The sequence below is a fragment of the Meles meles genome, chromosome 16 (assembly GCF_922984935.1).
Source record: "Meles meles chromosome 16, mMelMel3.1 paternal haplotype, whole genome shotgun sequence".
NCBI classification, from domain to species: domain Eukaryota; kingdom Metazoa; phylum Chordata; class Mammalia; order Carnivora; family Mustelidae; genus Meles; species Meles meles.
Window position 1 is genome coordinate 34,875,979 of NC_060081.1, and position 13,829 is coordinate 34,889,807.

Here is a 13,829-nt window from a genome sequence, read left to right on the forward strand (position 1 = left end):
TACTCTCAATAGATGCTGAAAAAGCATTTGACAAAGTACAGCATCCCTTCCTGATCAAAACTCTTCAAAGTGTGGGGATAGAGGGCACATACCTCAATATTATCAAAGCCATCTATGAAAAACCCACCGCAAATATCATTCTCAATGGAGAAAAACTGAAAGCTTTTCCGTTAAGGTCAGGAACACGGCAGGGATGTCCATTATCACCACTGCTATTCAACATAGTACTAGAAGTCCTAGCCTCAGCAATCAGACAACAAAAAGAAATTAAAGGCATCCAAATTGGTAAAGAAGAAGTCAAACTATCACTCTTTGCAGATGATATGATACTATATGTGGAAAACCCAAAAGACTCCACTCCAAAACTGCTAGAACTTGTCCAGGAATTCAGTAAAGTGTCAGGATATAAAATCAATGCACAGAAATCAGTTGCATTTCTGTACACCAACAACAAGACTGAAGAAAGAGAAATTAAGGAGTCAATCCCATTTACAATTGTACCCAAAACTATAAGATACCTAGGAATAAACCTAACCAAAGAGGCTAAGAATCTATACACAGAAAATTATAAAGTACTCATGAAAGAAATTGAGGAAGACACAAAAAAATGGAAAAATGTTCCATGCTCCTCGATTGGAAGAATAAATATTGTGAAAATGTCTATGCTACCTAAAGCAATCTACACATTTAATGCAATCCCTATCAAAATACCATCCATTTTTTCCAAAGAAATGGAACAAATAATCCTAAAATTTATATGGAACCAGAAAAGACCTCGAATAGCCAAAGGAATATTGAAGAACAAAGCCAAAGTTGGTGGCATCACAATTCCGGACTTCAAGCTCTATTACAAAGCTGTCATCATCAAGACAGCATGGTACTGGCACAAAAACAGACACATAGATCAGTGGAACAGAATAGAGAGCCCAGAAATCGACCCTCAACTCTATGGTCAACTAATCTTCGACAAAGCAGGAAAGAATGTCCAATGGAAAAAAGACAGCCTCTTCAATAAATGGTGCTGGGAAAATTGGACAGCCACATGCAGAAAAACGAAATGGGACCACTTCCTTACACCACACACGAAAATAGACTCCAAATGGATGAAGGACCTCAATGTGAGAAAGGAATCCATCAAAATCCTTGAGGAGAATGCAGGCAGCAACCTCTTCGACCTCAACCGTAGCAACATCTTCCTAGGAACAACGGCAAAGGCAAGGGAAGCAAGGGCAAAAATGAACTATTGGGATTTCATCAAGATCAAAAGCTTTTGCACAGCAAAGGAAACGGTTAACAAAACCAAAAGACAACTTACAGAAAGGGAGAAGATATTTGCAAACGACATATCAGATAAAGGGCTAGTATCCAAAATCTATAAGGAACTTAGCAAACTCAACACCCAAAGAACGAACAATCCAATCAAGAAATGGGCAGAGGACATGAACAGACATTTCTGCAAAGAAGACATCCAGATGGCCAACAGACACATGAAAAAGTGCTCCACGTCACTCGGCATCAGGGAAATACAAATCAAAACCACAATGAGATATCACCTCACACCAGTCAGAATGGCTAAAATTAACAAGTCAGGAAATGACAGATGCTGGCGAGGATGTGGAGAAAGGGGAACCCTCCTCCACTGTTGGTGGGAATGCAAGCTGGTGCAACCACTCTGGAAAACAGCATGGAGGTTCCTCAAAATGTTGAAAATAGAACTACCCTATGACCCAGCAATTGCACTACTGGGTATTTACCCTAAAGATACAAACATAGTGATCCGAAGGGGCACGTGTACCCGAATGTTTATAGCAGCAATGTCTACAATAGCCAGACTATGGAAAGAACCTAGATGTCCATCAACAGATGAATGGATCAAGAAGATGTGGTATATATACACAATGGAATACTATGCAGCCATCAAAAGAAATGAAATCATGCCATTTGCGACGACGTGGATGGAACTAGAGCGTATCATGCTTAGTGAAATAAGTCAATCGGAGAAAGACAACTATCATATGATCTCCCTGATATGAGGACATGGAGAAGCAACATGGGGGGGTAGGGGGATAGGAGAAGAGTAAATGAAACAAGATGGGATTGGGAGGGAGACAAACCATAAATGACTCTTAATCTCACAAAACAAACTGGGGGTTGCTGGGGGGAGGTGGGATTGGGAGAGGGGGAGTGGGCTATGGACATTGGGGAGGGGAGGCGAACCATAAGAGACTATGTACTCTGAAAAACAGCCTGAGGGTTTTGAAGGGTGAGGGGTGGGAGGTTGGGGCAACCTGAGGGTTTTGAAGGGTCAGGGGTGGGAGGTTGGGGGAACAGGTGGTGGGTAATGGGGAGGGCACATTTTGCATGGAGCACTGGGTGTTGTGCAAAAAGAATGAATACTGTTACACTGAAAAAATAAATAAAATGAAAAAAAAAAAAAAAAAACAACAACTCTGGCTCTGAGATGAGCCAGATCTGTATTTGAGTCTCAGTTCTGTGGCATCCTTGCTGTGTGGTATTGGGGTATTTACTTTACTTTTGTATGCCTCAGTTTCCTCATTTAGAAAACAGGAATAATAAATGTGTACCCTTTGAGCGAGCAGCTAAGATTCTTTACTTGTCTGGCGCATAGTAAATGAGCATTTAAATGCTTATTATTTGAGGGAGGGAGAAGTAGAGATGTGGATGGTTGCTGTAGGAAAACTTAACCTCATTTTTAAATTTTTCTCAGAGGAAACACAAAAATAGAAGAGGCTTGTGAAATGTATACCAGAGCTGCAAATATGTTCAAGATGGCTAAAAATTGGAGTGGTATGTATAAAGTTTTTGGTGTGTTTTTTTTGTTTTTGTTTTGTTTTTGTTTTTGTTTTTGTTTGCTTTACAGGCAAGTAACTTTAAAATCATCTTGAAAGAAGAAATAACTGTCTGCATTCCTCCTGTTGGCTGAGACAGGTGTGCTTGCTGGAATAACTGGTGTGAAACTGTGGCCTGGGAGAAAAGAACCTTGATCTAAGTGAACAAAACCTGTTTTTGTTGTTTGTTTGTTTGTTTGTTTTTTTACCTAAACATTGGTTGAGAATTTCTTACTGTGGGAGGAGCTCTGTGGTAGCTGATTGAGGTTACATTGAGAAATGTGACAGTGAGTGTTATTTCTATAATCTCCAACAGATTTATTGTTACTTTTTAACATAATGCTTTCTATCCAGTGAAATTACACGTAATAAAATCAATTCCAAAATAGTGGAATTATTTTATTGGTCTGAGAAAAGATGGCTCTTTCTAAGAGTGATTTGAGAAACAAACTTGTCCCCTACTATAAAAAAGGGGCTTGTTATGTCTCTGTGATAGGGTCTTTCTGTAATGAAAATGGAGCCAGCCTTCAGCTAGAACAGGGACTGAGTCTCTGGTCCTGGCTTGCACCTGCTATGATCTAAAGTAGGGGCGTTGCCCTCTATGCAAATCTTTTCCCCATCTGCTTTTTCCCCCTATCTTTATTGAGATATAATGGACTCTAATATTGTATAAGCTTAGGGTGTATACTGTGTTGATTTACCCATTGGGATGACACTTTAAGAGCATTTCAGTGAAGAAATTGCTGTAGAAATATAAGAATCTGAATGAAAGGCCCTTTCTGAGTAAAATTCACTTATAGATTCAGTTTTAGGTTAAAAGGATATGTTATGTTTTCAAAATGTACTTACACCTGACTTATATTGAAAACAGTAGAGGAGAAAAGAGCATTGTCTCACCATTTGTATTTTTTTGTATCGTATAAAGGTATGGTCTAAGGATAGATTTGCATGTACTGATGAGATTGGCCAGTGTATGCATAATAGGAGTCAATCTGTTGGAAGCACTTTACTTGGGAGGCCCAAGCTATTACTACACTCTCCTGAGGCAGAGCCCATCAGAGCTGCCATTCAGTTAGCTGCTGCCACATGTGCCTGCCTACTCCCCTGGCAACCCCTCCTGTGGGACCGCCAACCTCATGATTCATCAGTTTAAGGGTTAAAGCATGGTGGGCAAGAATTCCCCAGCCCCACTCCAGTGGGGGGCCACTTCCTCTCTGATTGCTCAGTGCCTATGCCATGCTGATGTCTGAGATTTTCAACACTGCCTGGGCACTCTTTTTCTCTGTCCAGAGCCAGTGTTGAGCCTGGGCAGGCTGAATCAGGAGTCTGTACTGATTCTTTTCTTTTCCCTCAGGTGGAAGTCCAGAAACCTGAGTAGGAATTGTGTGGTTACCTCTGGAAGAGGAGTCAGAATAAGGGATGATAGCCAAAGCTTTGTGGAATTGAATGCTTTATTTCTTAATACCAGCAATGGGTTTTTTGGTGTATGTCACAATTTTCTGTACTTTTCTGAATCTTTTTGAAATGACTAACAATATTTTTTTAAGTACCAAAAGGTCTTATGATGTTCATCATCATGTTTTTCCTAGTGGAGGGATCTCTTTCCCATCTATTCCTGTAAGTGCTGACTTCCCTATTCCAGACCACACTGAGCTGTGACCCCACAGGCCTTGTGCTTCCCAGTCTGTGGTGGTTCTCTCTGAGCCAGGAACTTCATGACACTGGGGGCTCATCGTTGTCCAGGTTCCTTGTGCTGGCATTAAGGCATTAAAGCCTTCCAGAATTGTCCCCATAGCATTTTCAGCCTTCATCTCCCCTGCCCGCTGTGTTCATCCCTCCTGCAGCTAGTGTGGGCTTATCAGTGGCCTCTGTTCCGAGCTTTTTCTTGCCTTCAAGCGTTTGTTCCTTGTTCATGTGACTCCTGTGACTAGGCATTCCTTCCCTCATTCTTTTCTGCCACTAAGTATCTACAGTCCCTGATCAAAACGTTTTCTGAAAAAATTCTTTGTATAAACCTTTCACATTATGTCTTGTCCCTGCAGAAACCTGGACTGCACCTAACCAAACCCATCCATCATCCCACAAGGAATGCGCAAGTTTTCACACTAACTGGCAGAAAAAAACATGTTAAACCTCATATGAAGTTCAGTCAGATTTTGTTATAACTTAAGGAAACTTTGAGTTTTGAAATTGTGGGCCTAATTTTCACTCTTTGAGATACTTACTTTGTCTGAGAAGGTTCCATTAGCGCTTTCTTCAACAGTGACAGCCAAGTCCATTGGACACTGTGAGAAAAAAGATGAGCAAATAAGTATCCCTGACCTCAGTGTTTTACCTTTCTTTAAACACCTGTAGCCTGAAGCCCTGGTCAGTGTTCAGTATATGCTGGAGTTGAACAGGACTGGCTCTGGTACTAAATGGAGACCTGTTGCCCAGGTGCCACTTGGAGGTTTCCTGGGGCTGAGAGATACTTTGTCACCATTCAACTTGGCTCTAGTTTCTTTACACATATCTGAGTTGCACTTGACTACATTACATGTGCTTCTGACTGAAATGCTGCTTTTCAGTGACAAAGAACTTTTCCAGGGGTAGGTCCAGTACTTAAGAGCACAGACCACCCCAGGAACACCTGTTTCTCTGTGATTAATTGTAGTGACTTGTCTTCTTCAGCTGCAGGAAATGCATTTTGTCAGGCAGCCAAGCTCCATATGCAGCTTCAGAGCAAGCATGACTCTGCCACCAGCTTTGTGGATGCTGGCAATGCTTACAAGAAGGCAGACCCTCAAGGTAAGATGAACCTCCATCTCTGCGTAACTAGATCCATAGGGTCAATGTCAGGGACCTTTCTCACAGGGTATGCTGCTTGACCTTGGAGTCCTGGGAAAAATAAATTTTTGTGCTTTGGGATAATAGACATTTTAGTAATTTTAGGAATTTTTCCATAATCATTTTGAGGTTTTATGACTAGAAATTATGTTCAATTTGTCCTGGCTAATTAGTTGACAGCACTGTTTTCTTAAATGCCATTTAACTTTATGAATATATTATTACTCAGTAAAGAAAAGGAATGGTCCCTCACTCCTACATACCTGGTGCATTTTAAGATTCAGTTAATGGGAGATTATAATATCTGATAGGTAAAAACAACTTATTCACATAATATTCATCTGACTTTTTGAGGAGTGTTTTTCAAAGTACTGGTTTTGAAGAAAGAATGAACTTGCGTATTTAAAGTGGCAGAATTTTGCAAATATTATTTCTTTTCTAGTTAAGAGTATACACTTAGTGATTAAAAGCACTAACTTCTTCCTATAGCACATGCACTAGTAGCTGTGGAGTCTCATTTTTCTCTGTTAGCAGTGCATTTTAACACAGAAATCCCAACTTTTACTATGAGTATATAATTGAGAATGAAGCTGCTTCCAGGGCTTTTGTATAAAGATTAATCACATTCTGTTTCCACATGTTAAAAACTGGACATGGCCTAAATGAACAGCACGGATAGAATGGTAAAATTATAATGCATCAGTATTCTAGAATACGATGCAGGCATTAATAAAGTCCCTGGATTCAGAGCTTCTTCAATGAGCTGGTAGATATCTACATGGTAACCAAAGAACCACATGAGAATTGAGATCTCAAATTTATGAAGAAATGTGTGCACATAGAAATGCATCCAGAAAACACTGAAAGGAAAAGTGGATCAAAATACTAGCACTGGGTTTGAGTGGCATTGTGGGTAGATTATTTTTCTGTATTTTTAAAGATATAATAAACCACATTTCTTAATATAGCTTGGGAGGAAGTTGCTTTTAATTTTGTTAATCTGTGCGCCTTTCTAATGCTTCAGTCAGGCCTTTTCTCTTTGCTACCTCCTTTAAAGCAAAAGCAATAAATTTGGAGCTGTCACCCATATGTCAGCCTTCTAAAGACCACCATTTTGTGACAGGAAATTTGTTGGCTCAGTGTTTCAGAAAATTAATAGAATTTATTAGCAGTATCACTAGATTTTTTCCCTTCTTTTTGCATGTATCAATATACCAAAAGTTAGCGTCTTTTAATGCTGTATGAAATGTTGACTTTGAGTTGTTTGAACAGGTATTTCGAAGTGCTTTCGATTTTGGCTGCATGAAGAATCAAATCTATTGAAATGATCTTCCTTATGAAGGACCGTTTTCTAGAATTCATATATATCATATATCTATCTATCTATTTATATATAGATAGACATATATCTATATCTATCTTTATATATAGATATCTATATATACATATAGATGTATGTCTATCTATATATAGATAGATCATTTGAAATATATATAGATATATATATCTATATATAGATAGATGATATCATTTGAAAAATGATTTTTTTTTTCATTTAAAAGCATTTGAAGAATGCTTTTACATTTATGTTTTAGCAACTAGAGCTGATCAGTGTTGATGACAGCCCACATGGTTTTGTCTGCTTTTTAATGTAGTCTTGGCCCTGGCTGGAGTCTTCACTGTCAAGTTGAGAGTCCTGAGCCAGTCCCAGGCCAGCTGCAGTTACCCCTGCTGGGGACTGACCATACTGAGGGGTCTGGCCTTGTGTGTGATTTCTGCTTGCTTTTTACTAACTCACCTGCCCACCATCCACAGCAAATGCAACCTCTTTAACATTCTAGTAACAGCCAGGAAGATAGGCTCCCCAGAACCCTCTTTGACTGAATGGATTTTTCATTGTTTTTCTTAAATGCCTTCGCTTCAGAGGCTATCAACTGCTTAAATGCAGCCATCGACATTTACACAGACATGGTAAGACACTGCCTTGCTTGAGCGGCTATGGGGTGGAATCCTGGAGATGGCTTATAGTTGTACTTTTGTCGTTGTTTTTTGCTTCCCAAAGGGATTGGCATTCAAAATGGTAAAAGCAGAACGTGACTCTGTATTTTTGGTTTTTTTCCCCCAGGGAAGGTTTACAATCGCAGCCAAGCACCACATCACCATTGCAGAGATCTATGAGACTGAACTGGTAGACATTGAGAAGGTAAGCCAGGGCACAGTTCCTCCACAGCTGGGTACGAGGCAGGTGGATGGCATGACTCGGGGAGCCCTCTCCCTTCCAGCAGAGTTAAGTGGTACAGCTCCATTGAGATGGAGATGGCTTCATATGGAGGGTGGGGGGGTCTGACAGACTGAAGACTAGATGGGCCTCTACTGGGGTGAGCACATGGCCCCTGAGAGCCAGGTAAGGTTTACCAGGCCTTCCTGTTATCTCTGCTCTGGATGACTCATGTCAGGATGGTGGTGTTAGCACAAGTCTTTCTCTTAGTCACCAAGGCCTCTGTGGACCTGTGAAGGAAGCTTCAGGACTATAGGCATCTTCACACCTTTATATTCAGGCCCTGCCCTGGAGGAGGAAGGATGCTGAATGCCCGGTTGGCCACACCTGGTCTGGTTTGCTGAGCTCTGGTTTATAGTAGCAAAAGAAGAGAGGCAGGAGAAAATGCTTACTGAGCACCAGTGTTTCCCAGGCTCTGTTCCTGCTGGCATGCTGTGGATTTAACTGTTTGCCAGCTTTACAACACAGAGGTCCCTTTATGGGTGTGGGAGTTCGGACTTGGAAGGACTGCACTGCCTGGAACCACTTAGGTTGGAACCAGCGGAGCTGAGGCAAAGCTGGCCCCAGCATGCAGCTTCCTCCTGTTTCATACTGTCTTCTTAGTCAGGAGATGGCTGGCAGGGCTCAAGGTACCTCGGCAAGAGGAAGACATTTGTCAGACTCCAGAGGCAGCCGCAGTTCTGGAGACATATGTTTGTGTAACACTGTCCTAAGTACTGTAGAAGGAAGACAGGAGGTGTGAGTGAGAAGGACAAACAGTAGTGGAGTCCATTGGTTGTTCCTGCCAGGCTGCTGAGCACCAGGCATGTGCTTGGGAGTACAGTTGTGTCCTATCTGAATAGTCAGAGCACTCCTTGAGCCTGCTCTGGCATCAGACAGGTGTCACTCTTCCTCTCTTTTGTCTCATGGTTTCTCTCAGCCTCTCGCACAGGTGCCTAATGGTGCCTTCTCTTCTCCCCACCCTCTAGTGTGGGGCACCCAGGGTTGACTCCTTGTCTTCCCTCACTCCACATTGCTCCCTTGGTACTCTCTGTGCACTCAGCATCAAAGCTTTACAGATCATCTGTATGCCAATGGCTCGCAAGTCCATCTGCAGTCTGCACCTCTCTCTACACCTCAGATTCTACCCTCCTGTCTGTGACCATCACCTCCAACCCAGTGTGTCTGAGTCAGAATTCTGATACCCCACCATGATGTTCCCCTCCGAACCATAGGCATCCTTGCCTTCTCCTTTTCTGTACATCCAGCCTAAAGGCGATTTCTCTGGTGGTGTCCTCCATGCTCCCACGTCTGGGCACCTCTCACTACCTTGCTGTCAGCTTTCCCTGGATCTCTGCAAAGAGCCTCCAAATTGGCCTCCCTTCTCTTCCTGCTGGAGTTCTGAGTCCTGGGCATAGGGTCCTCATTACCCCTTCTTTTGGATTCACCCTCTTCTGTTTCTCTGCATTTTCTTAGGGAATGGGGGCTTTATACTGACAAATAGCATGTTGACCAAAATTCCAGGGGACCATCAAGAGGGTAGGTGTAATACGTTAGCAAGTTAGCAAGCTGTTGCCAACATAAGAAATTTCCTCCTGATACGAAATGGTAATTTCGTATATATTACACTGGTTTTGATACTGTCAATAATAGTGATCCTCTACCCCAGTGTAAGGATTGCCAGAGCAATCCTTGTCAAAAGTACATCAGATTGTGTCTCTACTGCTTACAACCTGATGTTGCCTCCTCTTCACCCAGAGGAATAGCCTTGGAGATGGACTCTGAGGCCCCACTGATCTACCACTTCACCCTTGTACTTGTCTGAACTTTCCTCTTGCTCTGCCTCACCCTTCTCCCCCACGCTATACCATGCTGTGGCCACCATGGCCTCTTTGCTGATCTTCACACATGCCAGATGAGCTCCTATCTCAAGACCTTTGTACTGCTATTTCCTCTGTGGGGCTTTTCCACAGATGCCTACATGGCTAACTCCCACTTGTCCTTCAAATTTTTGCTCATTTGTTACCTTTTCCATGAGACTTATCATGACCACCTAGTTAAAATTGGAACCCTGGCCTGTCACGAATACATACCCAGACACCTCCCCCACCTTAGCTTTTTCTTTTTTTGTAGCACACTTACTGCCTTACATCATATGCTACAAATGCTTGCTCATCATTCCTGTTATTCATCATCTTTCCCTACACTAGAGTGGGTGCCTGTATCTGCACAGAGCTTTGCCTCTGGTTTACTAATGTATCCCAAGAGCCCAGAACTCTGATAAGTAAGCAGATAATGCACCCATCTCTGCCATAGCAGCGTACTTACCAAAGCACATAGAATCTTGGTGCAGGGAGTTGTCTCTTACTGCTAAAGTTGGATTGGCATTGTTAACCTTTGCCCTCTGACTTCATGCTAAGCACTACCTTGTAGCTGTGCAGCACAAAATTCACTGACTTTTACACAGAATTCATGATTTGGCCATTTTTTGTCATAATATGCCATGGTTTTCTAAGAATACTTTGCTTGTGACTAAATCAGGGCCACTGAGTGTGTTGCATGTGCCCCTTTTCATTGGGGAAGCTGTCTGCAGACTCTCGAGAGGGTGAGGAGACCCAAACCTGAACCCTTCTTTGCTCCCTGGTGCAGAATTGATAATGAACAGAAAGAAGATGTGTCTGGTGTGGCTGGGATATTTTTTTGGTCAGGGTGTCTTGAAGGGCTCAATATCTTTATTGAGGTTGAATCATCTTGCGGGGACAGCAGTCATGCAGAGCGTCTTTCTAGCAGAGGTTGCATTGTCGGCTCCTTGCCCAGCATGGTCTGGAAGGAACTCTGAGTCAGGAGCCCACAGCACTGTGCTGCCTCTGCTGCCAGGAATGTTTTCAGGCAACCACTTCACACATGGGTCTCCATAAAAATCAGAGTGGATAAAATGATCTATAGCATACTCTTGTTTTCCTTCTTTTAAAAAAAAAATTTTGATTTGTCATGGCAGCTTCTAATGCCCGGATGGTTTTCCTGCCATTCTATGAGTTGGCCAGCAGGTGGCATCTCCCTTCGCTGATGTGCTATGCCCTTTTAAAAGCAATTTAAGAGTATTACTCAGCACATGCAGGGTTACCTTGTGGTGTTCCCTGATATTTGGGCTCCTGTGTTTATTTATTTATTTATTTTTTAAGATTTTACTTACTTGACAGATATTGAGAGAAAGCAAGCACAAGCAGGGGAAGCAGCTGGCAAAGGGAGAGAGAAGTAGGCTTCCTGCATAGCAGAAACCCTCCCTCACCCCTCCCCTATCATGACCTGAACCCAAGGCAGACACTTAACTGACTGAGCCACCAGTTTAGAAACATTATTGCCTTTGCTTGGTGCTTGAAGTTTAAGTTTGAAAAATCAGTTATATTATCAGTTATATATATTGTTTGAAAAATCAGTTGTATATATATAACGTAAGGCACCTTACATTTCATTTACTACAAATGATTTTTTTCCCTGTTAATACAAGCTGTTATATGTTCTCTGATTTCTTTAGTGAACAACAAAGTGTGGAGTTTCAAAGATTCACATTTATTTGATTTTATGAATTAAACAATAATAAATGGGTCCTCTTTAAATGGGCTTTTTAGAAAAATTTTCTTAATATTTAGTCATTTAAAGAGAGAGTGTGCACGTGTGTGTGTGCGTGTGTGCCAGAGAGAGAGAGAGATAGAGAGCGCGCGAGCAGGGGGAGGGGCAAAGGGAGAGCGAGAGAAACAGAATCTTCAAGCAGATTCCTCACTGAGTGCAGAGCCTGACTCAGGGCTCAATCTTATTCCATGACCCATCAGATCATGACCTGAGCCCAAACCATGAGCTGGACACTTAAACAGCTGAATCACTCAGGCGCCCCTAAATGGGCTTTTAAATGACCCAGGGGAACTGTGATCCATTTCTGTTTCAGCCCCTCGAGAACATGATTTAATACTGTTTGTTACTGTGTAGGTGTGCCTGTGACAAGTTCATGTTAGGTCCTATCTAGGGGTATATGTTCTAAAAGAATTGATCCCATCTGAAGACCGTTTAAATCTATCTACAAAGTACACTCTTCTTATGACTTGGAAATTGCATTTGCTTTAGGACACTGATGAGGACCGCAGTCCTAGAGGGTCTTGTTTCTCATTTCAGGATTCATATATTTTCCAGCATCGTGATATTTACCAGATTCCCCAGGAAGGAATATTATTGCAGTTCCTTTGGTGGGCTACTTAAATAACAGGATAACAAGCTGGTTTTGTATTTATTGTTATGTGTGGTGTTGCTATTGGTGACTGTGCTCTACTTTTGATATTTATCATGGTCTTTGAAATTGTAAGAAATAGCAAGCAGATTTCTAATGGGAAAGGTCTATTTGTGCCTGGTAAATTTCACTACACTTTAAAATTCTAAACCAGGTGTGGACGTCCAAAGATGACCTGTGAGGCTGTTGCCAGGCACCCACTGGTGAAAGGACAACGTAGGCAAAGGGTGGGGGCCACGGGGACTCTGGAAGCCCCCCGCCCTTACCCAGAAAAAAACAGTTGTAGAGGAACATGGTATTGCTGTTGCAACTCCTTAGGAACCAGATTACTATTTCCCAGTGGGTTCCAGTATGCAGCCGATTGGTACCTGTATCTTCTACACAGGGATAGTAGGGCAGGTCTCTGTCTGGTACTTTCCAGTGTCCTCAGAAGAGCCAGTCCCTAGAATGTGGTGGATCAGAACTGATTCCTGGGCAGATGTTCAGTGGAGTAGGAAGTGTCACACCACAAATAAGCTTTCTACTACCAAGTATTCTCCACAGCCTATGGAGGAGAAGGTTGGTGCCTTCATGAAGCTAATAGCCATGGGATTTACAGGACCTTTGAAATGCAGTAAATGGAAGATTAAGGTTGTAGCCCTGCACATGTATACTAGCTATGTGGAGAAAGCTGACTTCGAGGAATTCTTTCTAAGGTGTCAGATGCCTGATACATTCAATTCATGGTTTCTTATCACACTACTTCACATCTGGGTGTGTCTAGTCCAAATGAAGCAGGAAGGGCAGAGTGGGAAGTACTTGTGTGGGATCATAGTTCATTTTATTTGGGACGATGTTGCATGTGGCAGAGTCATGGGGCTTAGGATCATCTAAAGCAGAACCATCAGATGGGGTCACAAAATGGGTTAATGTGTTTTTTTCCATTATGATGTTCTCCCTACAGAGTGAGGAATGAACAGAGTTTATATATGTATTATAAAAGTCATACATGTTCATAGACTAAAAAATCAAACAGTAAAAAGCATTTAATGTAAAGACAAGTGCCCTTTCCCCATTCCAACCTCCCAAAAGTAACCTTTTTTTTTTTTTTAAGATTTTATTTATTTGATGGAGAGAAAGATCACAAGTAGGCAGAGAGGCAGGCAGAGAGAGAGGGGGAAGCAGGCTCCCCGCTGAGCAGAGAACCCGATGCGGAGCTCGATCCCAGGACCCTGAGACTGTGACCTGAGCTGAAGGCAGAGGCTTAACTCACTGAGCCACCCAGGCGCCCCAGAAGTAACCATTGTTAAGAATTGATGTGTATCTTTCTAGTTGTTTCCTATATAAGTGTAAATTATAAATACGTGTCCTTTAACATAACACAAATGGGCTTAACCATACAGTTTTGCATCTTGGCTTTTTAACTGAATACATACTAATTTTTTTTTAAGACTTTTTTTTAAAGTAATCTCTACACCCAACCTAGGGCTCAAACTCAGGACCCTGAGATCAAGAGTTGCCCCAATGACTGAGACAGCCAGGTGTCCCTATATGAGATATGCTTTTACTTTATGATTGTTTTTAAAATTCAAAATATTTTAACTAAGACAAATCCCTTTAATCATGAATCTCATTGATA

The 13,829-nt window shown here is 41.9% G+C and overlaps 1 protein-coding gene and 1 pseudogene across 3 annotated transcripts in view; both read left to right on the forward strand.

The window, feature by feature from the left end:
- The window catches only part of NAPB (NSF attachment protein beta), a 52,407-nt gene that overhangs the window by 19,073 nt on the left and 19,505 nt on the right, over positions 1–13,829 (forward strand). For 2 of the 3 annotated variants that reach the window (XM_045980690.1, XM_045980692.1), the window contains exons 2-5: positions 2,729–2,808; positions 5,520–5,636; positions 7,600–7,646; positions 7,801–7,878. In XM_045980690.1, the coding sequence (XP_045836646.1) occupies positions 2,729–2,808; positions 5,520–5,636; positions 7,600–7,646; positions 7,801–7,878 (322 nt within the window). The remainder of the gene's footprint in view (positions 1–2,728; positions 2,809–5,519; positions 5,637–7,599; positions 7,647–7,800; positions 7,879–13,829) is intronic. The other variant, XM_045980693.1, reaches the window with a different exon arrangement.
- LOC123926696 lies at positions 12,504–13,145 on the forward strand (annotated as a pseudogene).